At 46.0% G+C, this 26,786-nt stretch overlaps 1 protein-coding gene across 1 annotated transcript in view; it reads right to left on the bottom strand.

Annotated features, from left to right (window-relative positions):
• The window catches only part of LOC142196879 (calpain-13-like), a 347,930-nt gene that overhangs the window by 209,765 nt on the left and 111,379 nt on the right, over positions 1-26,786 (bottom strand). Inside the window, exons 23-27 of the mRNA XM_075266865.1 lie at positions 22,891-22,959; positions 22,655-22,733; positions 11,033-11,149; positions 10,698-10,753; positions 9,804-9,861 (exon numbers count right to left, since the gene is read on the bottom strand). Of these exons, the coding sequence (XP_075122966.1) occupies positions 9,841-9,861; positions 10,698-10,753; positions 11,033-11,149; positions 22,655-22,733; positions 22,891-22,959 (342 nt within the window). The 3' untranslated portion in view covers positions 9,804-9,840. The remainder of the gene's footprint in view (positions 1-9,803; positions 9,862-10,697; positions 10,754-11,032; positions 11,150-22,654; positions 22,734-22,890; positions 22,960-26,786) is intronic.

Below are 26,786 nucleotides of genomic sequence, written 5' to 3'. Positions count from 1 at the left end.
TAGGGTTGAGCCGATCTTGAGATTTCAGGATTGTTTTTAAAATCCGATTTTCGATCATTTTCTTTCATGATCCCGATCGCGATCATGAAATTTGCTTGATCGCCGATCGGGATCTGATCTTTCCGATCCTGATCACTCAACCCTACTATTGAAGCTCACAGAGCATTGTCTACACTGGATACAATCGTATGTTCAGCTCACAGAGCATTGTCTACACTGGATATATTTGTATGTTGAGCTCACAGAGCATTGTCTACATTGGATACAATTGTCTCCACCTCTCTTCTGAGAGCAGGACTCACTATGTACAGGGTTACTGTCTCTGAATGGTAGCCATAGTGTTATTAGTCACTGACAACAAGCATAGATTTCGGAAATGGTGAAGGGCTTAAAGGCAAAGTCTATTTCTGAACTAATTAAACTTTATGTAGATTTTTACTTTAAGGAAATATTTTTGGAGACTTTGGGTGTCTGGTGCTCTAGTCCAGGGATCTGTGCATGGTCTGATGTTAGGTACAGATGAGACTGCAGGGTGAGTATTGGGGCTCAGCCGCCTTTCACCATGTTATTGATGTCTGTACAGATTTCAGCCTCGGTTCTCCTCGGTACGTGTTGATTCTTCCATTCTCGCCACTGTTTACTCTGTTCAGGTGGTTTAATATGGCAATGACTCAAAGACAACATTGTCCAAAATAATGGATTAGAGGCTGAGTCCATTTCAGTAGAGATTATTGTATGTCAGCAGAGGCGGGCGGAGTGGTGGCCAAAAAGTCACAGAAGTTCTCCAATAACAAGCCCTAGTCTTTAATATATATCTATAAGTGTCAAGACACGCCCTACATGATCCAGGAGGCCCAATCACGGGCCACAGAATATCCCCGGTGACTTGTTACATCACCCATAAGATGGGAAGGGACCAGAAGACCACCAAAGAGGACCCCGATGGATCCCAGAAGAGGTGAGTATTAGGGTACGTTCACATGTTGGGGCGGATTCCTCTTCTGATTCCGTGACAGATTCCGCCCATGATTTGCCAGCCGTTGTTTTCAAGGAGGGGCAAAGGTCATAGCAGGACACTCAAAAAAATAAGTGACCTGCTTGATCTTACTGCAGATGCCAAGGCTCGAGACTCCTTCGTGATCTGGCACATTCATCTGGGTCTGATCAGCAACTGAATCCTGAAGCCTGTGCCCTAATATGTCGGCCGAAAATGACAAGGAATTCCTGTGAATGAACCCTACATTTATAATAAAAACAAAAAACTTGAGAGTCATATTGCATAGTGCATATTTATGTACAGAGGGACACCTAGGAATAGAATTCTAGTAGGGGGCTGGAAGAAGGTTATTGGTTATACAACTAATCAACTAAACAATTCATCAGTTTGAAATGTTCTTATCAGTTCAGAGGATGTCTTTGATGGCTGTTTCAGTTCAGTGATTTCTGTAGGATGCCATGAACCCATGTGACAGATTCATCCCATTCTCGAGAGGGTTAAATAAGGTCATCAGCTTGTACTCATAAATCCGTCTCTTTTTCCTCCAAAAATTTCATGTCATTGTTGATATTATGATCTTCACTGCTAAAATGTTTTGACACGGGAAGGTCCATTCTCTGTTCTCTAATTGTATAGCGATGTGTGTTCATTCTCATTCTGAGCTTCTGACCGGTCTCTCCAACATACAGATTTTCAGTGGAACATTTGGTGCACATTATTAAATACACTACAATGGGGGGGGGGGGGTGTTACAGGTGAACGTCCCTGGGATTTTATATTCCCTGTCAGAGTTTGGTATCTCTATCCTGTCAGTGGTCAGTATGTGCGGGCAGGTTTTGCACCTTTTCTGTCCACATGGAAATATTCCTGTGTTAGTTGGAGGTGACAGTGAGCTGCTAATAATCATATTCCTGAGGTTTGGTGGTTGTCTGTAGCACAGGAGAGGGGGGTCTGGAAATATGGATTTTAGACGGTGGTCTTATTGCAGTAGTGGATGTAATTTGCGTGTGATTCCTCTCAGCGTCTCCAGGTGTGGGTTATATGTGACAACCAGGGGCACCCGATTGTTTTCCTGTTTGGTATTGTATTTTAATAAATCCGATCTTGGTATTCTGGTGGCTCTGGTGATTTGGTTTTCAATTGTTCTTGGATGGTAACCCTGCCTCAAGAATGTGTTTCTGAGGCCTCCAAGGTGTTTGTCTCTATCTGCAGGGTCTGAACATATGCGATGATATCTGATGGCCTGGTTATAGACAATGGAGTTCTTTATGTGTTTTGGATGAAAGCTATCCCATCTTAGGTAGGTAGGGCGGTCAATTGGTTTCCGATACAGCAATGTCTCAATTTTCTTGTCCTGTATCTTGATGACTGCGTCCAGCAAGTTTATTTCAGAGAAGGAGTCATTGAGTGTCAGGTTGATGGTGGGATGGAACTGGTTGAATTGTTCATGGAAGGTTTTCAGCTGTTGTTCAGACCCAGTCCAAATGATTAGGATATCGTCAATGAAACAGTAGTAGGCCAGAGGCCTGGTGGTGCAGGTGGATAGGAAGTCACTCTCAAGTTTAGCCATGAAGAGATTAGCGTACTGTGGCGCCATTTTGCTCCCCATTGCAGTGCCGGTCTGCTGTAGATAGATACAGTCACCAAAAGAGAAGTAATTGTGGGTGAGGATGAATTTTGTGAGTTTCACCACCAATTCAGCGTTCATATCTCGCTTTTCGCTGAAAAACTGGGAGGCGTTTATACCGTCCTGGTGTGGGATGTTGGAGTACAAGGATTCTACATCCATGGTGGCCAAGATGGTTCCCTCTGGGAGAGGATCTATAGAGGATAGTTTGTAGATATACCTGAAGAAGAAGCCGAGAGCTTCAAAACGTAGTAATCTGTCATCATTATGAGTTAGCCATTAAAAAAGGTATCACCTACTGAAGACTCTCAAGTTTTTTGTTTTTATATTTCCTACCCACTGGCTAAGGGTACAAAAACATTTTCCTTATACATGTATAATAGTGATTCATGAAAATTTTTTAAAATGTTTGGGTTTGGGATAGTCTGAAATTTTTGGAAAATTCAGGTCTAATCCAGTTTGAACCGTCTTGCTTATTTTTGGCTATAATGGCCACATTGTCCCACCAAAGGACCAGAAGACCCTCCAGTGGTCCCTGGATCTGCCATGGTAGCACAGTAGACTTCATGGTTCCCTGTGTGAATAGGGCAGTTGTGCAAAAAAGCTCACCATCCTAAAAATTAAGCTGTGCCCATAGCGCCACCTGCTGGATAGTAATAGTTGTCCTATACGTCAATGTATGACCCTTCTGCAGGTCTTGCAACAAGACCAGGAGTCCATGGATCGGTGGCGGTCCCAGACGTCAGACCCTAGGAGTCATATATTTACATAGGTCATAATGACACACAAACCGCATTCGGACCTTAAAGGGGTTGTACCGGATTTTTTTTGTGCTGAAAAAGCCCCCCTCGGCTTATACTCGAGTCCGATCTTTTCCGATCCCGATTGCTCAACCCTAATAATTGTATCATATAAGCAAAGATAATCCACCAGTTCATTATAAAGCTGGAGTCGCCACTTCACAGCCCTGGATATTCAGCTCTGACAAGAGTCTGTTATACAAGGTTTACACTTAGGGTAAGTTCACACGAGGTTTTTTGGTTCGGATTTTGACGCGGAATCCGTGTCAAAAACGCCTGCCATTGAATTTCCAATGGGTTTGTTCCCGCTGACGGAAAAAAAGAAGCGACATGCCCTTTCTTCTGTGGCTGAATCAGCCACGGGAGTCCGCGGCACGACACTCCCTCCGGACTAGGCCCATTCATTTGGCGCAACTGGATCCCGGAAAACTCTGTGCACTGCATCAGCATTCAGTCGCAGGTAGCCACTGGAGAGGTTTTTTGGAGGACACGCAAAGTGGTGCAACACTCTACTGCCCCCTCTAGTGGTAGAAAGAGTTAGTGCAGCAATGGAAAACGTGCTAATGCTTAGTCCATCGTCACCTATGTGCATGACGCTCCATCAGGCCATTGCTTTGCACACATTAATCGCAATTGTAGAACTTTTTATTCTACAAGCATTAACATGTGTCTCTCAATATTGATCTGACAATAGACAAGCCCTTTAAGAAGGAATGTAATTATCCGAGTCCCTTGTCCGTAGAGCTGTAATGAGAATGACACGTGTATGGCCCTGGTAATACATTCTGTGCTCCACCAGGCAGGATTAGTATTCAGATACATGCCAAGCAGTCAGTGTTGCCAAACTTAATGAGAATTGTGCAAACAGCAGGGTGTAGTTTTAGGCATTTTACAATTATCATCAAGTTGTGAAAGTTAATGTCCCCTTGGATTCTGTAAAATTGCATTTGCATGATTAGAATAAGAATGCTATTCATTGCAGCAGCCCCGATGATTTACAATTCTCATCCCAAAACCTAATCTCTGCACTTCGGGTTACACAATCTCTGGGTCTGACGTCGGAGGTAAATTCCTAGTGATGGCCGAGATGTTGTGTCTCCGTTATATTTGTGCGGTCACTTTTATTCTGTTGTGGAGTCTTATACTAGATGCGATTCCTGCAGAGGAAATAAGGTAATAAAAAATAGGATTTTTTTTAACTGATTTTTAAATTCATTCCCGATGGCAGAAGAATCCCCTGATTGTAAAGTCTCCGCTGGGACCCTAAGTAATCTAATTTACTATATATTTCATTTTTTTTACTCTGACCACTAAGCCTAATAACAGACTTGTAAATTTTTCAGGGGTTTTCTTTGCATTTGTCACTTCTTTAATAAAGATAACACCACTGACTCATCATTACAGTTTATCTCCTTGCCCTTCCTACACAGAAAACTCTCCATAGACCTCAATGAGTCGACTTTTGCCTTGATGATGCCGTAAAGCATGTCACTAAAGGCTACTAACAGATCAGAAGAGAAGCTCAGACAAGATGGCCGCCTCAATTACAAAATAAAACAGGTTAGAAAAGTTATTAAAAAAGTCATGATTTGCTTTGAATACATTTTTAAAATGTATTGTATCAGAGTGTTTCATTTCCCTGCAGCACCCCCAAAGGACAAATGAGGTATTACACCATATAAAGCTTCAGCTACTGGAAGAACTTTTGTTTAATACTGATAATACTGAGGATTTCTTGTCCAAATCTAGGAGGGAACAACTAAAAAGGAGCAGAGACCTCTCTATATTACGATTGTTAGGTATGGAATATATACAGGGTCCGGCGAAACAGGAAGTCGGTGAGGTGCAGCTTCAACCAATAGTTGTAGAGCAGGAAGTGATGTCATAGAAAGGGGTGCCACAGTCCTCTTCCTCTTCTTTGCTGCTGACTTCGGCCTCTGGTCAATTTTGCACCCTTTCCTTCCCGGTTCCTGCTGCGTTTTTAGGGTACGCTCACTGCTAATGCATTCTCCAGCCCTTCCCTGAGTTTTCTGGACTACTTAGTTTTCCTCAGCCCCCTCATGTGGGCCTGAACATTTAGGTCCCATCTATTTCTGTTACGTTTTGTCCATTGGTTTTCCCTTTATTTTGTGTATTGACCTCTGGCTGGTTCCTTACCTCGCTCCGCCATGTTGTCTCCTTTGGATTCCTTGTTGACCTTGTTTATCCTTTCACTAACCAAACCCCCTGAACCTTAGGCCTGTCCCTCACCATTATTCTGCCTGACACTTCATTGCTATGCACCAGTATCTCTCTGGTTCTCGACCTGGTAACCCTCCCGCAGAGAAGTCCAGATTCAATACATAGGTTACATGGTGATCACCTTGAGGTTTCTTAGCCAACACCCTTGGGTGCAGCCCCATGTCAAACCATATAATTATAACATTGGGTCCACCTTACATGAGCCCTAGACAATTTCTTACTAATCCATTATGGGACTACTTTGTTCTACGCCTATTTTGCAGTATTCTGGATCATTGGGTGCCATGTATTTAGATCTGAATTAGATCTTGGTCCAATAGCTGCACCATCTTTGTCTATAGATTGTTCTATTAGGTGCACTGCAATACCAGACTCAGCCTATGGACAAGAGCGGCGCTGTTTCTCCTACAAATATCCCCAATATATACAATCTGGTATTACAGAAGACTCATATTGTGTGACCAGACGACCCTCTAGTGCAGTGGCGTAACTACCGTGGTAGCAGCAGTAGCAGCTGCCACAGGGCCCGGGCCATTAGGGGGCCCGGTGACAGCCGCTACCGCTGCGGTTTTTTTTCAATAGGCAGTTACGGGCCCTATTCACTTGCCGATCCTGGCTGTGCCGGGATCGGCAAGTGACACCGCGGGCCCCACAAGGGCTATCATTATACTCGGGGGTCTTTGCAGACCCCCGAGTATAATGATCGGCGGACCGGAGAGGTAAGGGAACATAAAAAACTGTTACTTACCTCTCCGCGATCCTGCCAGGCCTCCGTCCTACTGCTGTCTGACGTCTCTGACGTCACATGAACCCATGTGACATGCTTCCCGGGTCATGTGACGTCCGACGTCATTAACGAAGGACGCGAGAGGAGGACAGCACAGCACAGGAGCCGGGGAACAGGTAAGAAGCAACAGTGTTTTGTTTTTTTTTTTTATGTTTTTATTTCCCGGGTCTCCGATTATTATACTCTGGGGTCTGAAAAGACCCCAGAGTATAATAATTGTTTATGGGTGTCCACAGAGGAACGTAATACTGTGTACAGGGGACACTATTGGGGTTAATACTGTGTGTGCAGGGGCCACTATTGGGGTTAATACTGTGTGCAAGGTACACTATTGGGGTTAATACTGTGTGTGCAAGGGACACTATTGGGGTTAATACTGTGTGTGCAGGGGACACTATTGGGGTTAATACTGTGTGTGCAGGGGACACTATTGGGGTTAATACTGTGTGTGCAGGGGACACTATTGGGGTTAATACTGTGTGTGCAGGGGACACTATTGGGGTTAATACTGTGTGTGCAAGGGACACTATTGGGGTTAATACTGTGTGTGCAGGGGACACTATTGGGGTTAATACTGTGTGTGCAGGGGACACTATTGGGGTTAATACTGTGTGTGCAGGGGACACTATTGGGGTTAATACTGTGTGTGCAGGGGACACTATTGGGGTTAATACTGTGTGCAGGGGCAAGTAAGGGACATAATAGAGTGCGGAGGAGGGGGTCGGTCGAGGTCTTCGGCGTCAGTTGGGATGGGGGGGGGGGGGCCCCATGTCAAAAGTTCGCCACGGGGCCCCGCCATTCCTAGTTACGCCACTGCTCTAGTGGGTCCAGGATCTGGCCTGATAACAGCAGAGAAGACTTCAAGATGTCTAACAAAAGGTAACTCTGTGACCAGCAATTAAATGAAAGGGGCTTTGTCATCTAAGTATGGATAGGTAATGGTATGGCCACTCGGACCTCCAATGTTCCCAAATTCCATGCTCGAATGGAGAGAAAGTAGTTATCCTGTAGGTCAGACATGGGCAACGTACGACCCGCGGGCCACATCCGGCCCTCTGACTGCTTCTATCCAGCCCGCATAACTAGTGGAAGTTTTTTCAAGGACCTGTGATGATGTCATCACCGCCTATCACCAGGATAGGCTATGACTCATTAGTGGGCGGAACCACACGGGACTGTGTGCTTGCTGCAAGCTGCCGACAATGGGGGCTGCTGGATGATAAAGAGAGAAGAGACAACATGTGTGAGCAAGAGGGGGGACTAGGGGCAGATGTAGGGGGGCAGGTAAACTGAATGCACATGGAAGGAGGACATTAAAATACTAGGGGGCAGATGCTCAAGGACCTGTGATGATGTCATCGCAGCCTATCACCAGGATAGGCTATGATTCGTTAGTGGGAGGAGCCACACGAGACTGTGTGCTTCCTGCAAGCTGCCGGCAATGGGAGCTGCTGGATGATAAAGAGAGAAGAGACAGCATGTGTGAGCAAGAGGAAGGACTAGGGGCAGATGTAGGAGGGCAGTTAAACTGAATGCACATAGAGGGGGGACATTAAATTAGGGGGCAGATGGAGGAGGATATTAAACCATGGGAGGCAGCTGGAAGAGGATATTAAATCATGGGGGGTAGCTGGAGGGGGACATGTCTGCCTCTAGTTGCCCCCAGTTAATGTCCCCTCCAGTTTCTGCTGGTTTATACTGGGGCACCAGGAGACGGACTTAATACTGTGGGACATTTGGAGGGAAACATAATGTGGAGGTGATTGTAGGAGGATTATACTGTGTGGGACACATGAAAAAATGACGAGAATGGGCGGAGTCAGCGGAGAAGTGGGTGGAGCTAAATTTGCCGCTGTGCGCATGGCCGTCTAGAACCGTTACAATTTCTCATGTGGGCCCATGGGAAAATTAATTGCCCACCCCTGATATAGGTCAATGTCCAACACTTTAACAGGCCTTGTAACATAACTAGTATCTAAGCCAAACCAGGGGCTGATTTGCTAGTTTCCGCACCAGTCCTTCCCATACGAGCACTACATGGTCTATAATACTGTTTGCCAACTTGGCACTAATGCACATGTATGAACACAGCTCTATTTAATTCAGTGGGACTGATAGGGCTAGCAATGTACAATGCCTGCAAGTGAATGGAGTCATGGTCATACATGCACAGTACCACTCCATTCACAGGACAAGGTATCTTCTTTTGCAATCAGTGGGGGTCCCAGCAGTCAGACCCCCAGCCACCATATCCACACAGAGTTACATTGGTAACAGCAATCACTAGATTTACATATCTGAATATTAGAGGTTCATTATATTTGATCTTAAAAACACACCAATATGTTAAATCATAAACATAAGACACCTATAGATCAATGTGTACTAATACAGATCCCTCCAGTTGCCTTAGACCACCATTAGACCAAGTTCTAGCAGAATAATGGATCCCACCACAACAGACCCCCTGAGGTCCAGTAGACCACTCAATATGAATGATAGTTCTTGGAGGGTTTTATCAAATTTGGATTATTTCACAGATAATTTATCGTGAGTGTCGTGTTGACCAGATAGTCCCATGTGTGAGGAGGAAAAGTTAGGATGAAAAGAAAATTAGACTTGGGCGTCTTCTGTATAGCTCAAGGGTGGGCCTCAAATTTTTTCATGTCCAAGTCTGACAACAGATAAGATAGTTGCTCCTTCTCGACCACATCATTATAACTTCCATGGTCCAAGGCTCATGTGAAAAATTCAGTTCTGCGCAAGGGGTAAGCAAAGGGGAAGCTGCTGTGAAAACCAAGATGGTGACCCTTTCTAAGTTTTAAGCAACCAACTCCTTCAAAGCAAGATCTCAGACTTGTTTATGAGTTCTTCAGGTCTTCCATTAGAATTGGAGGATTCTATGTCCACTGAATTTGCTAATGTAGCAGTCAAGGTAGACAAGCCAGAAGGCCACATGGCTCAAACAAGTGGTGTTATCCTTTTTATCCTTTTCGACCTACTGGGCTGAGGATGGACAAGATGGACAAGGATGGACAAGTTTTCTGAGGTCTGAGGAACATCATCACATGTTTCCTATGTTGCTGGTGTTGGTGGCCCAAGGTCTGGTCATCCACGAGGTGGAGTTTTTATGTCTATGACCAGACTACCTATGTCCCATATAATCCATCTCTGCAACCATACAAGAAATCCAAGATGGGAATATTGTAAGAATTCTATGAAGATAAAATATAGAGTCTTCTTCCAAAAGAAACTGAATAACAGGAAGGGATGGAAATAAGTAGAAGTCCAGTAATCCAGAACGATGAGGATTCTTGTTCTTTTGGTCAGTGATAGCCACTGCCCACCAACCATTGCAGTAGAGTCCGTAAGGTTCTGAAAATTCGTTCTACACCATAAGTTGTATCCACTAGAAAAAAGTTAAATATATGTCAATTAATTTCATGTTATTCATCTCCTCATTGTCCCGTGTCTAGGTGTAACATAACTGGCTGCAGTAGGAACCTCCCCCCCCTCTTTCTAACCTGTCCACAGTAGGATTAAAGGTTCTGAGAATTCATTCTATACCATAAATTGTATCCAGTAGAAAAAAAGTAAAATATTTGTCAATTCATTTGATTTTATTCATCGCCTGATTGTCCTTTGTCTAGGTGTAACATAACTGGCTGCAGCAGGAGCCTCTCCCTCCCCTGATAAAGTTTCTAAGAATCCATTCTATATCATACTTTGTATCCACTAGAAAAAAGTCAATTAAATATATATAAAAGAATATCAATTATACTTATAGTCTCCTCCTCACCGTCCCATGTCTGAATGTATGAAAACTGCTTGCAGCAGGAGCTTCTCCCCCCCCTACCCTCTCAGAAGTAGGACAAAAGAGAGGTGTTATCTGAGTCTTATTTAGTAGTAAACTGTGGATAAGGTCAACAGTATCCATTATCCATGGACAACCCCTTTTAGACTTGCCCCCTTGGCCAAGCCCCAACTCCTTAGTCAGTCTCCAGCTTAAAATGAAGTAGATTAACCTTGTGCTCCCTGGAGGATTTCCAGGAGATGATTGTGTCAGGATCGTGCAGACATTGCTGCAGTTTGATAAAGAGTGAGAAGATTATATTTATCCTTCATTTCTAAGTTTAGCAATGGGATCCTTGGCTGTTCTTCATGGGTGGTCCCACTTAAATAAATTCCTTTATTACCTGTCATGAATATAATCTAGAAATCCCATCGTCCATATTGAACACTCACCTTCTCGAAATGTACGTAAGCTCCTTTACCATCCTCTGACAGCGTGTAAAATGTTTCTGAAATTGCGGAACAGAAATAGTTAACTATCACAATATGGCAGCCTGGGCTGATATATTGTAGAAAAAAGAACTAGAAACAGGCTGCAACCCTTCCATTGCCATTCATGATGGGCCAACAAAATTTGATCAAAGTGTTCACTAAGAACCTCACAAAGTCAATAGCGCTATAAAAGTCAACGTTTGCATATATATTAGCGCTCCCATAGTGCATTCGGCCACTGCAGACACACATCGGGGCACACATTATTTAGGGTACCAGTTTGATTCTGCACTTACTCAGAGCGCCCTTCAGTCGCACCGCACAAATAATGTAGTCGACAAAACTCAACCTTCCTTCGGCGTCTGAATATCGAGCGAAAAGCTGGTAGAGAAGATCGTTGTGGACATTGAGCCCTAAATAATAAGAGACCAAATAAGTATTATAAGTAGAGATGAGCGAACACTAAAATGTTCGAGGTTCGAAATTCGATTCGAACAGCCGCTCAATGTTCGTGTGTTCGAACGGGTTTCGAACCCCATTATAGTCTATGGGGAACAGATACTCGTTAAGGGGGAAACCCAAATCCGTGTCTGGAGGGTCACCAAGTCCACTATGACACCCCAGGAAATGATGCCAACACCTCTGGAATGACACTGGGACAGCAGGGGAAGCATGTCTGGGGGCATCTAACACACCAAAGACCCTCTATTACCCCAACATCACAGCCTAACAACTACACACTTTACACACTCAATACCACCTCTCTGACAGTAGGAAAACACCTTGAAACATGTGTATTTGGCACTTGCAGTGAGGAGAGCTTGTCACCAGCAGTGAATTTGGCCCTTGTAGTAAGTTGAGGTTGGCACCAACATTTGTTTTGAAAATCAGGGTGGATTGAGCCTCTAACCAGCAGAGTTTGGGCAAATTCATGGTGGAGGGAGCCTCTAACCAGCAGAGTTTGGGCAAATTCATGGTGGAGGGAGCCTCTAAACACCCCAGTTTGGGCAAATTCATGGTGGAGGGAGCCTCTAAAAACCCCAGTTTGGACCAATTCATGGTGGAGGGAGCCTCTAACCAGCCCAGTTTGGGCAAATTCATGGTGGAGGGAGCCTCTAAAAAACCCAGTTTGGACCAATTCATGGTGGAGGGAGCCTCTAACCAGCCCAGTTTGGGCAAATTCATGGTGGAGGGAGCCTCTAACCAGCCCAGTTTGGACCAATTAATGGTGGAGGGAGCCTCTAACCAGCCCAGTTTGGACCAATTAATGGTGGAGGGAGCCTCTAACCAGCCCAGTTTGGACCAATTAATGGTGGAGGGAGCCTCTAACCACCCCAGTTTGGACCAATTCATGGTGGAGGGAGCCTCTAAACAGCCAAGTTTGGACCAATTCATGGTGGAGGGAGCCTCTAAAAACCCCAGTTTGGACCAATTCATGGTGGAGGGAGCCTCTAACCAGCCCAGTTTGGGCAAATTCATGGTGGAGGGAGCCTCTAAACAGGCCAGTTTGGGCAAATTCATGGTGGAGGGAGCCTCTAACCAGCCCAGTTTGGACCAATTAATGGTGGAGGGAGCCTCTAACCAGCCCAGTTTGGACCAATTCATGGTGGAGGGAGCCTCTAAACAGCCAAGTTTGGACCAATTCATGGTGGAGGGAGCCTCTAAAAACCCCAGTTTGGACCAATTCATGGTGGAGGGAGCCTCTAACCAGCCCAGTTTGGGCAAATTCATGGTGGAGGGAGCCTCTAAACAGGCCAGTTTGGGCAAATTCATGGTGGAGGGAGCCTCTAACCAGCCCAGTTTGGACCAATTAATGGTGGAGGGAGCCTCTAAACAGCCAAGTTTTGGGAAATTCATGGTGGAGGGAGCCTCTAACCAGCCCAGTTTGGACCAATTCATGGTGGAGGGAGCCTCTAAACAGCCCAGTTTGGGCAAATTCATGGTGGAGGGAGCCTCTAAAAAACCCAGTTTGGACCAATTCATGGTGGAGGGAGCCTCTAAACAGCCCAGTTTGGGCAAATTCATGGTGGAGGGAGCCTCTAACCAGCCCAGTTTGGACCAATTAATGGTGGAGGGAGCCTCTAACCAGCCCAGTTTGGACCAATTAATGGTGGAGGGAGCCTCTAACCAGCCCAGTTTGGACCAATTAATGGTGGAGGGAGCCTCTAAACAGCCAAGTTTTGGGAAATTCATGGTGGAGGGAGCCTCTAACCAGCCCAGTTTGGACCAATTCATGGTGGAGGGAGCCTCTAAACAGCCCAGTTTGGGCAAATTCATGGTGGAGGGAGCCTCTAAAAAACCCAGTTTGGACCAATTCATGGTGGAGGGAGCCTCTAACCAGCCCAGTTTGGACCAATTAATGGTGGAGGGAGCCTCTAAACAGCCAAGTTTTGGGAAATTCATGGTGGAGGGAGCCTCTAACCAGCCCAGTTTGGACCAATTCATGGTGGAGGGAGCCTCTAAACAGCCCAGTTTGGGCAAATTCATGGTGGAGGGAGCCTCTAAAAAACCCAGTTTGGACCAATTCATGGTGGAGGGAGCCTCTAACCAGCCCAGTTTGGACCAATTAATGGTGGAGGGAGCCTCTAAACAGCCAAGTTTTGGGAAATTCATGGTGGAGGGAGCCTCTAACCAGCCCAGTTTGGACCAATTCATGGTGGAGGGAGCCTCTAAACAGCCCAGTTTGGGCAAATTCATGGTGGAGGGAGCCTCTAAAAAACCCAGTTTGGACCAATTCATGGTGGAGGGAGCCTCTAACCAGCCCAGTTTGGACCAATTAATGGTGGAGGGAGCCTCTAAACAGCCAAGTTTTGGGAAATTCATGGTGGAGGGAGCCTCTAACCAGCCCAGTTTGGACCAATTCATGGTGGAGGGAGCCTCTAAACAGCCCAGTTTGGGCAAATTCATGGTGGAGGGAGCCTCTAAAAAACCCAGTTTGGACCAATTCATGGTGGAGGGAGCCTCTAACCAGCCCAGTTTGGACCAATTAATGGTGGAGGGAGCCTCTAAACAGCCAAGTTTGGACCAATTCATGGTGGAGGGAGCCTCTAAAAACCCCAGTTTGGACCAATTCATGGTGGAGGGAGCCTCTAACCAGCCCAGTTTGGGCAAATTCATGGTGGAGGGAGCCTCTAAACAGCCCAGTTTGGGCAAATTCATGGTGGAGGGAGCCTCTAACCAGCCCAGTTTGGACCAATTAATGGTGGAGGGAGCCTCTAACCAGCCCAGTTTGGACCAATTAATGGTGGAGGGAGCCTCTAACCAGCCCAGTTTGGACCAATTAATGGTGGAGGGAGCCTCTAAACAGCCAAGTTTTGGGAAATTCATGGTGGAGGGAGCCTCTAACCAGCCCAGTTTGGACCAATTCATGGTGGAGGGAGCCTCTAAACAGCCCAGTTTGGGCAAATTCATGGTGGAGGGAGCCTCTAAAAAACCCAGTTTGGACCAATTCATGGTGGAGGGAGCCTCTAACCAGCCCAGTTTGGACCAATTAATGGTGGAGGGAGCCTCTAAACAGCCAAGTTTGGACCAATTCATGGTGGAGGGAGCCTCTAAAAACCCCAGTTTGGACCAATTCATGGTGGAGGGAGCCTCTAACCAGCCCAGTTTGGGCAAATTCATGGTGGAGGGAGCCTCTAAACAGCCCAGTTTGGGCAAATTCATGGTGGAGGGAGCCTCTAACCAGCCCAGTTTGGACCAATTAATGGTGGAGGGAGCCTCTAACCAGCCCAGTTTGGACCAATTCATGGTGGAGGGAGCCTCTAACCAGCCCAGTTTGGACCAATTAATGGTGGAGGGAGCCTCTAAACAGCCAAGTTTTGGGAAATTCATGGTGGAGGGAGCCTCTAACCAGCCCAGTTTGGACCAATTCATGGTGGAGGGAGCCTCTAAACAGCCCAGTTTGGGCAAATTCATGGTGGAGGGAGCCTCTAAAAAACCCAGTTTGGACCAATTCATGGTGGAGGGAGCCTCTAACCAGCCCAGTTTGGACCAATTAATGGTGGAGGGAGCCTCTAAACAGCCAAGTTTTGGGAAATTCATGGTGGAGGGAGCCTCTAACCAGCCCAGTTTGGACCAATTCATGGTGGAGGGAGCCTCTAAACAGCCCAGTTTGGGCAAATTCATGGTGGAGGGAGCCTCTAAAAAACCCAGTTTGGACCAATTCATGGTGGAGGGAGCTTCTAACCAGCCCAGTTTGGACCAATTAATGGTGGAGGGAGCCTCTAAACAGCCAAGTTTTGGGAAATTCATGGTGGAGGGAGCCTCTAACCAGCCCAGTTTGGACCAATTCATGGTGGAGGGAGCCTCTAAACAGCCCAGTTTGGGCAAATTCATGGTGGAGGGAGCCTCTAAAAAACCCAGTTTGGACCAATTCATGGTGGAGGGAGCCTCTAACCAGCCCAGTTTGGACCAATTAATGGTGGAGGGAGCCTCTAAACAGCCAAGTTTGGACCAATTCATGGTGGAGGGAGCCTCTAAAAACCCCAGTTTGGACCAATTCATGGTGGAGGGAGCCTCTAACCAGCCCAGTTTGGGCAAATTCATGGTGGAGGGAGCCTCTAAACAGCCCAGTTTGGGCAAATTCATGGTGGAGGGAGCCTCTAACCAGCCCAGTTTGGACCAATTAATGGTGGAGGGAGCCTCTAACCAGCCCAGTTTGGACCAATTAATGGTGGAGGGAGCCTCTAACCAGCCCAGTTTGGACCAATTAATGGTGGAGGGAGCCTCTAAACAGCCAAGTTTTGGGAAATTCATGGTGGAGGGAGCCTCTAACCAGCCCAGTTTGGACCAATTCATGGTGGAGGGAGCCTCTAAACAGCCCAGTTTGGGCAAATTCATGGTGGAGGGAGCCTCTAAAAAACCCAGTTTGGACCAATTCATGGTGGAGTGAGCCTCTAACCAGCCCAGTTTGGACCAATTAATGGTGGAGGGAGCCTCTAAACAGCCAAGTTTGGACCAATTCATGGTGGAGGGAGCCTCTAACCAGCCCAGTTTGGGCAAATTCATGGTGGAGGGAGCCTCTAAACAGCCCAGTTTGGGCAAATTCATGGTGGAGGGAGCCTCTAACCAGCCCAGTTTGGACCAATTAATGGTGGAGGGAGCCTCTAACCAGCCCAGTTTGGACCAATTCATGGTGGAGGGAGCCTCTAACCAGCCCAGTTTGGACCAATTAATGGTGGAGGGAGCCTCTAAACAGCCAAGTTTTGGGAAATTCATGGTGGAGGGAGCCTCTAACCAGCCCAGTTTGGACCAATTCATGGTGGAGGGAGCCTCTAAACAGCCAAGTTTTGGGAAATTCATGGTGGAGGGAGCCTCTAACCAGCCCAGTTTGGACCAATTAATGGTGGAGGGAGCCGCTAAACAGCCCAGTTTGGGCAAATTCATGGTGGAGGGAGCCTCTAAACAGCCCAGTTTGGACCAATTCATGGTGGAGGGAGCCTCTAAAAAACCCAGTTTGGACCAATTCATGGTGGAGGGAGCCTCTAAACAGCCCAGTTTGGGCAAATTCATGGTGGAGGGAGCCTCTAACCAGCAGAGTTGTGGGAAAGCAGGGTGGAGGGAGCCTCTAACCAGCAGAGTTGGTGGAAATCAGGGTGGAGGGAGCCTCTAACCAGCAGAGTTGGGGGAAATCATGTTGGAGGGAGCCTAGTATTAGCAGAATTGTGCAACGCTTATGGTGGATGAGTATGAGGATGCGGAGGAATTGGAGAGGTTGAGTACAGACATGGAGTTTCATGTTGGGGTGCTTTACACAGGTGGGCACAAAAATGAAGGCTCTATCCAGTGGTGGTTCATTTTTATCAAAGTGAGCCGGTCGGCACTCTCAGCTGACAGACGGGTGCGCTTGTCAGTGATGATGCCACCGGCTGCACTGAACACCCTCTCAGATAGGACGCTGGCGGCAGGACAGGACAGCACCTCCAAGGCATATAGGGCAAGTTCAAGCCACAGGTCCAACTTCGACACCCAATACGTGTAGGGCGCAGAGGGGTCGGAGAGGACAGGGCTGTGGTCGGAAAGGTATTCCCGCAACATGCGCCTATACTTCTCACGCCTGGTGACACTAGGACCCTCCGTGGCGGCACTTTGGCGAGGGGGTGCCATCAAGGTGTCCCAGACCTTAGACAGTGTGCCCCTCGTTTGTGTGGACCGGTGAGAACTTGGTTGCCTACTGGAGGAACTGCCCTCCCTGCCGCCAACGTCACATGCTGGAAACATCTCCATCATATTCTGCACCAATTGCCTGTGGCAAGCATTGATGCGATTGGCCCTCCCCTCTACCGGAATAAAAGACGAGATGTTGTTTTTATACCGGGGGTCAAGGATAGCAAAGATCCAGTACTGGTTGTCCTCCATGATTTTGACAATACGCTTGTCGGTTGTAAAGCACCCCAACATGAACTCAGCCATGTCTGCCACAGTGTTAGTTGGCATGACTCCTCTGGCCCCACCGGAAAGTTCAATCTCCATTTCCTCCTCATCCTCCATGTCTACCCATCCGCGCTGCAACAATGGGACGATTCGAAGTTGCCCGGAAGCCTCCTGTATCACCATCACATCATCGGACAACTCTTCTTCCTCCTCCTCCTCCTCCTCCTCCTCCATTAAACGCAGTGAAGCGGACAGATGTGTGGACCTACTCTCCAGCTGTGACGGATCGGATGCTATCCCTAACTCCTCTGTGTGATCTGAGTTATCCCTGATGTCAATCAGGGATTCTCTCAGAACACACAAGAGCGGGATTGTAAGGCTCACCATCGCATCCTCAGAGCTCACCCTCCTTGTGGACTCCTCAAAGACCCGTAGGATGTCACAAAGGTCTCTCATCCATGGCCACTCATGGATGTGAAACTGAGGCAGCTGACTTTGTGGCACCCTAGGGTTTTGTAGCTGGTATTCCATCAAAGGTCTCTGCTGCTCAACCACTCTATTCAACATCTGAAACGTTGAGTTCCAGCGTGTGGGGACGTCGCACAAAAGCCGGTGTTGTGGCACATGCAGGCGTTGCTGGAGAGATTTTAAGCTAGCAGCGGCTACTGTCGACTTGCGAAAGTGGGCGCACATGCGCCGCACTTTCACCAGTAGCTCTGGAACATTGGGGTAGCTCTTTAGGAAACGTTGCACCACTAGGTTGAAGACGTGGGCCAGGCATGGAACATGTTGGAGTCCGGCAAGCTCCAGAGCTGCTACCAGGTTCCGGCCGTTATCACAAACGACCATGCCTGGGCCCAGGTGCAGCGGCTCAAACCATATTGCCGTCTCATCGAGGAGGGCATCCCTCACCTCGGAGGCAGTGTGCTGTCTGTCCCCCAAGCTGATCAGCTTCAGCACAGCCTGCTGACGTCTACCAACGCCAGTGCTGCAACGTTTCCAACTCGTAGCTGGGGTCAATCTAACAGCGGAGGAGGAGGCGGTGGCGGAGGAGGAGGCGGTGGCGGAGGAGGAGGCGGTAGAGGAGGAGGAGGAGGGGGGTGTTCTTCTCGTGTCCCTGCCAGGAATGTTAGGCGGGGAGACGAGGTACACCGGGCCAGTTTGGGAAGCAGTCCCAGCCTCAACTACATTCACCCAGTGTGCCGTCAGTGAAATGTAGCGTCCCTGTCCGCATGCACTTGTCCACGCGTCGGTGGTCAAGTGGACCTTTGTGCAAAGCGCGGAACTAAGGGCCCGCCTGATGTTGAGTGACACGTGCTGGTGCAAGGCGGGGACGGCACACCGGGAGAAGTAGTGACGGCTAGGGACGGCATAGCGAGGTGCCGCAGTTGCCATCAGGTCCAGGAAGGCGGGAGTTTCAACAAGCCGGAACGCCAACATCTCCTGGGCCAGCAGTTTAGCGATGTTGGCGTTCAAGGCTTGCGCGTGTGGGTGGTTAGCAGTGTATTTCTGCCGCCGCTCCAATGTCTGAGAGATGGTGGGTTGTTGTAAAGAAACGCCTGATGGTGCCTTTGATGGTGCAGGAGAAGGAGATAAGACAGGACCAGGGGAGGATGAGGTAGAAGTCAACAAAGTGGCGGAGGCAGATGAAGTGGTGTCCTGGCTCGTCCTCTGGAGTGCATCGCCAGCACAGTCAGCAGTGGCAGAGGCAGAGGCAGTGGCAGAGGCAGTGGCAGTGGCGTGAACGGCAGGCGGCCTTTGTCCTGCCGTTGCTGCCTGCCACTGATTCCAGTGCTTGGATTCCAAATGACGGCGCATTGAAGTGGTGGACAGGTTGCTCTTCTCAGAGCCCCTAATCAATTTCGAGAGGCAAATTGTCCAGACAACACTATATCTGTCCTCGGCGCATTCCTTGAAAAAACTCCACACCTTCGAGAAACGTGCCCTCGAGGTGGGAGTTTTTCGGGGCTGGGTACGAACTGGAACATCTTGGGAGATTCCGGGTGTGGCCTGGCTTCGCCTAAGCTGCTGACCTCTGCCTCTGCCTCTAGCTACCCTTTTTGGTGCTGCACCTGCCTCAACATCCACACTACTTTCCCCGCTTGACATCCCCCCTGTCCAGGTCGGGTCAGTGTCCTCATCATCCACCACTTCCTCTTCCAACTCCTGTCTCATCTCCTCCTCCCGCACAATGCGCCGGTCAACTGGATGCCCTGACGGCAACTGCGTCACATCATCGTCGATGAGGGTGGGTTGCTGGTCATCCACCACCAAATCGAACGGAGATGGAGGAGACTCTAGTGTTTGAGCATCTGGACACAGATGCTCCTCTGTTAGGTTCGTGGAATCGTGACGTGGAGAGGCAGGTTGAGGGACAATGAAAGGAGCGGAGAACAGCTCTGGGGAGCAGGGACAGTTTGGGTTATTGTTCTGTAAAGCTTCGGAATTTTGGGAGGAAGGAAGACAAGACTGTTGGGTAATAGGAGGAGAGGAGGCAGAGTCTGACTGGCTGCTGGACAATGTGCTGTAAGCGTTCTCTGACAGCCATTGCAAGACCTGTTCCTGGTTCTCGGGCCTACTAAGGTTTGTACCCTGCAGTTTAGTTAATGTGGCAAGCAACCCTGGCACTGTGGAGTGGCGCAATGCTTGCTGCCCCACAGGAGTAGGCACGGGACGCCCTGTGGCTTCACTGCTACCTTGCTCCCCAGAACCATTCCCCCGACCTCGCCCACGGCCTCGTCCACGTCCCTTTCCGGGAGCCTTGCGCATTTTGAATTCCTAGTTAGAAATTGGCACTGTATACCAGTAGTAAAAATTGTGGGCGCACGTAACCCCAATATATTCTTTGAATTCCCAGTCAGAAACTGGCACTATATGGCAGTAGCAAGAAATGAGGGTATTTGTATTCCCAATATACTCTTTGAATTCCCAGTCAGACAATGGCACTGTATACCAGTAGTAAAAATTGTGGGTGCACGTAACCCCAATATATTCTTTGAATTCCCAGTCAGAAACTGGCACTATATGGCAGTAGCAAGAAATGAGGGTATTTGTATTCCCAATATACTCTTTGAATTCCCAGTCAGACAATGGCACTGTATACCAGTAGTAAAAATTGTGGGTGCACGTAACCCCAATATATTCTTTGAATTACCAGTCAGAAACTGGCACTATATGGCAGTAGCAAGAAATGAGGGTATTTATAACCCCAATATATTCTTTGAATTCCCAGTCAGACAATGGCACTGTATACCAGTAGTAAAAATTGTGGGTGCACGTAACCCCAATATATTCTTTGAATTCCCAGTCAGACACTGGCACTATATGGCAGTAGCAAGAAATGAGGGTATTTGTATTCCCAATATACTCTTTGAATTCCCAGTCAGACAATGGCACTGTATACCAGTAGTAAAAATTGTGGGTGCACGTAACCCCAATATATTCTTTGAATTCCCAGTCAGAAACTGGCACTATATGGCAGTAGCAAGAAATGAGGGTATTTGTATTCCCAATATACTCTTTGAATTCCCAGTCAGACAATGGCACTGTATACCAGTAGTAAAAATTGTGGGTGCACGTAACCCCAATATATTCTTTGAATTCCCAGTCAGAAACTGGCACTATATGGCAGTAGCAAGAAATGAGGGTATTTGTATTCCCAATATACTCTTTGAATTCCCAGTCAGACAATGGCACTGTATACCAGTAGTAAAAATTGTGGGTGCACGTAACCCCAATATATTCTTTGAATTCCCAGTCAGAAACTGGCACTATATGGCAGTAGCAAGAAATGAGGGTATTTGTATTCCCAATATACTCTTTGAATTCCCAGTCAGACAATGGCACTGTATACCAGTAGTAAAAATTGTGGGTGCACGTAACCCCAATATATTCTTTGAATTCCCAGTCAGACACTGGCACTATATGGCAGTAGCAAGAAATGAGGGTATTTGTATTCCAAATATATTCTTTGAATTCCCAGTCAGACAATGGCACTGTATACCAGTAGTAAAAATTGTGGGTGTATATAGCCCCAATTCTATTGCTAGGGGACTTGCAGGGTATTTCTGGGGTGAAGGTGGGGGGGGCAAACCGTTGGAACGGGTATCGGGGGTATATATCGGGTATACGGGAATACACTGACAGTGTATTCCATTCAGGATCCTGGGAAAGCTGGGTTGCGGCGATTGAGCCCGTCAGTGCCACGTTACACTGACAAGCTTCTCCCTGGAATTTAGCTCTTATAAGAGCTGTTGGTTGTCTTCTCCTTCCTATCCTAGCCTGTCCCTGCCTACCCAGAATCTAAGCCCTAGCTAGCTGGACGGAAACCTCCGTCCTCGGTGAATTGCAAGCTCAGAATGACGCGAAGCTGGGCGTCGCTGTTCTTTTAAATTAGAGGTCACATGTTTTCGGCAGCCAATGGGTTTTGCCTACTTTTTTCAACGTCACCGGTGTCGTAGTTCCTGTCCCACCTACCCTGCGCTGTTATTGGAGCAAAAAAGGCGCCAGGGAAGGTGGGAGGGGAATCGAGTAATGGCGCACTTTACCACGCGGTGTTCGATTCGATTCGAACATGCCGAACAGCCTAATATCCGATCGAACATGAGTTCGATAGAACACTGTTCGCTCATCTCTAATTATAAGTATTCAATTGAGTCAAGGGATCCAGAATACTGAGCCTTTATCATGTAGGATATCCAGTTATAAGGGGAGCTACTATGTTATTTGGACACAATATCATTTTACTTTTTGGGTACTATGAGGTACACTATAGGGGGCACTCCTGCTGCCCAAACCTACATCCCTAGGAGCCATGGACACCATTTTTTCCCTCCTGTATAGAGTGTAATAGTGGGGGATCCCATGAAAATTAGGTTGTGCTTTTTAGGATGGGCCAAGAAAATTTGATCAAAGTGTTCGCTAAGAACCTCACAGTCAATATAGCTATAAAAGTCAGTTTGCATATATATTAGCGCCCCCAAAGTGAACATTGCCAAGTCTTTGTTCACTATTATTTGGGCATTACATATAGGATATTATTTGGGCACTATTTATATGGTAATATTATTTGGGCACAATATGAGTGGCGATATTATTTGGGCAATATGTATATGGCAATGTTATTTGGGCACTGTGTTGTTGTATTATTAAGGTAATATGTGTTACAACATAAGGTGCTCTCTTTATACCCAAACCTATTTGGGTGTTGTTATTTGGGCACTATGTGATAATATTATTTGGGCACTGTATAACAAGGCTATTTCCGTACTCTATTGTAATTTTTGGCAACAATATTGACCATAGCATCAATTGGAGGTATTGCCATGGGCACCATCCACCCTAATGCCAGCCCTGACCTACGATCTCTAGGTCAGACGTAGGTACACGTACTGGATTGGTAAGGCAAGTGTTTGTCAGACAACTAGATCTTATACACCATATGGGATATGTTCCTTGAAAGACACAATTTGTGTAATACTGAAAACCCCATATTTGGAGTGGTCACATTATATCCACCCTATATCCACCCTATATCCACGCTATACCTGCATGCTGCATGACCTTCTGGAATTCTGCCAAGCTGAGGAATCCGCAGCGACTGGAATCCATTTTGGAAAAAAGATCCTTAAAGGGAAACATACGTAATATATTTAGGGTTCCTACTGGCTACATTCATTTCTAAAACTGAAAGATTCCAATTGTAGCCTCCGACTTGATCCTGCGCCTCACATCCATATATTTAGGATAAGCAGCCGTCAGTCACCTCTAGTTCTACAATTACCTTAAATTGGCCGATGATTTTCCATAAGTTAAGGAACTTTCCTTCATCAAGTTTTCCTTTTCCGGAAATCTGCATGTGGACTTAAGAAAAAATCAACTCAAAGGAAAGGAGAGTAAGAAAATATAGGATTGGATACAATGTCCCCCAACAAGGTGCCCATGAACTCTGCCCCCTTTATCCATGGCTCCTTATTCAACTGCCTAGTTATCCTACCCTTCACACCTGGGTATGTTCTAGAGCTGAGAATGGGAGAGGGGGCAATTATGGGATTATTTAGACCTCCTCGGAGGGGCAGATGAGAGGCATGGAGACCTTTACTTACCGTATATACTCAAGTATAAGCCAACCCGAATATAAGCCGAGGCCCCTAATTTTACCACAAAAAAATGGGAAAACTTATTAACTCGAGTATAAGCCGAGGGGGGAAATGCAGCAGCTACTGGAAAATTTCAAAAATTAAAATGGTTGGAGTTTTTGGGTGCAGTAGGTGCTGGGGAAGGGGAGGGGGTGTTTTGGTTGTCTGTCTGCCCCTTCCCTGAGCTTGAGGACTGGGTTTTTTCTTCCCCCCACTTGGAATTCAGTCTGGCTGACTATAGGGTATCTGCAGTGCTCCTATTAACCCCTTCCCGACGGAACAGGAGCACTGCAGATCCCCTATATTCAGTAGACCGGGCACTGTCAGACACAGGGACACCTAATGTGTTTGTGTTTCACAGTAATTTTCTACTTTTATATGTATTCTAGGGAAAGGAGGGATTTATAACTTTTATTTACTTTATTTTTTTATATTTTTTTTAAAGCTTCTATTTTTTCACTATTTTATGGGAGATTCTATACATTACTATTGCGGCTGGTCATAGACCCCCCTCCCAAAAACCCCCCAAAAAAACCAAACTTTTTTTTTTTTGCTTGATTCGAGTATAAGCCGAGGGCTTTTACAGCACAAAAACTGTGCTGAAAAATTTGGCTTATACTCGAGTATATACGGTACTTATATCACACATACACACACACTATATATATATATATATATATATATATATATATATATATATATATATATATATATATATATGTAAAGGATACATCTACTGATTCCAGTATTTCCCGACTGCTGTCAATGGTGAATTTTGCTCCGTATGGATAAGGATATTCTAGGGGGAAAAGTATAACATTCTATAATAAATCATAACTTAATAAATACAAGTCCTATAGTAACAGGCTTGAGAATCCACCTGGGAGATACATCCATCACATCTGGTCCAGAATTTTACATACATTTAAATGATATCCATTTTTTCAATTTTTTTTTAAATAATATTTTTGTAGATAGATACAGTCGTTGCCACCAGGGGGTGTAAGACTCTGAGCCTTTATATTACATGATAAGTATCATTATTGTAGAGTGTCACCATGTGGACAAATTATATACAGTATGTGCTATGCAGATATGCAGCAATACTGTAACATTAATTGTAACAATAATGTAACATTGCACCTAATATTGTGTATTATTCTGATCACTCTTGTGCCCCCAAAACAGCTTTGACCCATTAAGGCCCGGACTCCACACTCATCTACAGGAGTCCTGCGGTGTCTAGAGATATTGGCATCAGATCTTGTAATTTCAGCATCCATATAATGTCCCTGGTGCAAGCTCTTACCAGGTAAGTGACGCAGACACCTGGCCATCCACATCATATAACACATGAGCCATCCTCCATTTTCCATGGACTAGCTCTGATACACACATTTCTATCGTAGGTGCTGTCAGCAAGGGTGCAGGGGTCAGCATGGGTGCTCTGAACGGTCTGTGACTAGACCCCCATATACAAATTCCCCCATTGTGGACAACTGTCACCCCATATACTGTATATATATATATATATATATATATATATATATATATATATTACATTTTTTTTATGTAGATGGTGAGATAGGGATCACAATGTACATTTTTCCATATCAGTATGTCTTTGGAGTATGAGATGGAAATCCATGCAAACAAAGGGAGAACATACAAACTCCTAGCAGATGTTTTTTTGCCCTTGGCAGGATTCGAACCCAGGACTCCAGCGCTGCAAGGCTGCTGTGCTAACCACTGAGCCACCGTGTGGCCCCTCACCCCATATATTCCCTCTTTATTCTTTGACTATTTTCAGTCTCACCTTTCCTCACCACGTCATTCAGTAATCTTTTTAGATCCCAGGCGTGTAGTCGTGATCCCTGTAATAAATCAGATTAGACACAGCCATGAACCTATCAGACACTTCTCCTACTTGTACTGTGCCATGATTGGCTGCTACGGTCATGTGACCTCTTGTGATGTCGCTATCTGGTGAATTATGTAAAAGTAAATGTTACCTTGGTGGCGTAAAGTCTGAAGATACTTTCATGATCGGAAGTATTCAGCTCCTAAAAACAAGAACAGATCAAAGTAAAAATAAAAAATGTGCCAAAATATCTAATCTATCTATCTATCTATCTATCTATCTATCTATCTATCTATCTATCTATCTATCCATCCATCTGGCTATCATCCATCCATCTATCTATCTATCTATCTATCTATCTATCTATCTCCTATCTATCTATCTATCTATCTATCTATCTATCTATCTATCTATCTATCTATCTATCTATCTATCTATCTACAGTCCTATGAAAAAGTTTGGGCACCCCTATTAATCTTAATCATTTTTAGTTCTAAATATTTTGGTGTTTGCAGCAGCCATTTCAGTTTGATATATCTAATAACTGATGGACACAGTAATATTTCAGGAGTGAAATGAGGTTTATTGTACTAACAGAAAATGTGCAACATGCATTAAACCAAAATTTGACCGGTGCAAAAGTATGGGCACCCTTATCATTTTATTGATTTGAATTCCCCTAACTACTTTTTACTGACTTACTGAAGCACAAAATTGTTTTTGTAACCTCACTGAGCTTTGAACTTCATAGCCAGATGTATCCAATCATGAGAAAAGGTATTTAAGGTGGCCAATTGCAAGTTGTTCTCCTATTTGAATCTCCTCTGAAGAGTGGCATCATGGGCTACTCAAAACAACTCTCAAATGATCTGAAAACAAAGATTGTTCAACATAGTTGTTCAGGGGAAGGATACAAAAAGTTGTCTCAGAGATTTAACCTGTCAGTTTCCACTGTGAGGAACATAGTAAGGAAATGGAAGACCACAGGGACAGTTCTTGTTAAGCCCAGAAGTGGCAGGCCAAGAAAAATATCAGAAAGGCAGGGAAGGAGAATGGTGAGAAGAGTCAAGGACAATCCACAGACCACCTCCAAAGAGCTGCAGCATCATCTTGCTGCAGATGGTGTCACTGTGCATCGGTGAACTATACAGCGCACTTTGCACAAGGAGAAGCTGTATGGGAGAGTGATGAGAAAGAAGCCGTTTCTGCAAGCACGCCACAAACAGAGTCTCCTGAGGTATGCAAAAGCACATTTGGACAAGCCAGCTTCATTTTGGAAGAAGGTCCTGTGGACTGATGAAACAAAGATTGAGGTGTTTGGTCATACAAAAAGGCATTATGCATGGCATCCAAAAAAACAGCATTCCAAGAAAAACACTTGCTACCCACTGTAAAATTTGGTGGAGGTTCCATCATGCTTTGGGGCTGTGTGGCCAATGCCGGCACCGGGAATCTTGTTAAAGTTGAGGGTCGCATGGATTCCACTCAGTATCAGCAGATTTTTGAGAATAATGTTCAAGAATCAGTGACGAAGTTGAAGTTACGCCGGAGATGGATATGTCAGCAAGACAATGATCCAAAACACTGCTCCAAATCGACTCAGGAATTCATGCAGAGGAACAATTACAATGTTCTGGAATGGCCATCCCAGTCCCCAGACCTGAATATCATTGAACATCT

Source organism: Leptodactylus fuscus, chromosome 3 (genome assembly GCF_031893055.1).
Source record: "Leptodactylus fuscus isolate aLepFus1 chromosome 3, aLepFus1.hap2, whole genome shotgun sequence".
Lineage (NCBI taxonomy): Eukaryota > Metazoa > Chordata > Amphibia > Anura > Leptodactylidae > Leptodactylus > Leptodactylus fuscus.
Note: the sequence above shows the minus strand (reverse complement) of the source record. Positions and strands in the feature narration are given on the sequence as shown.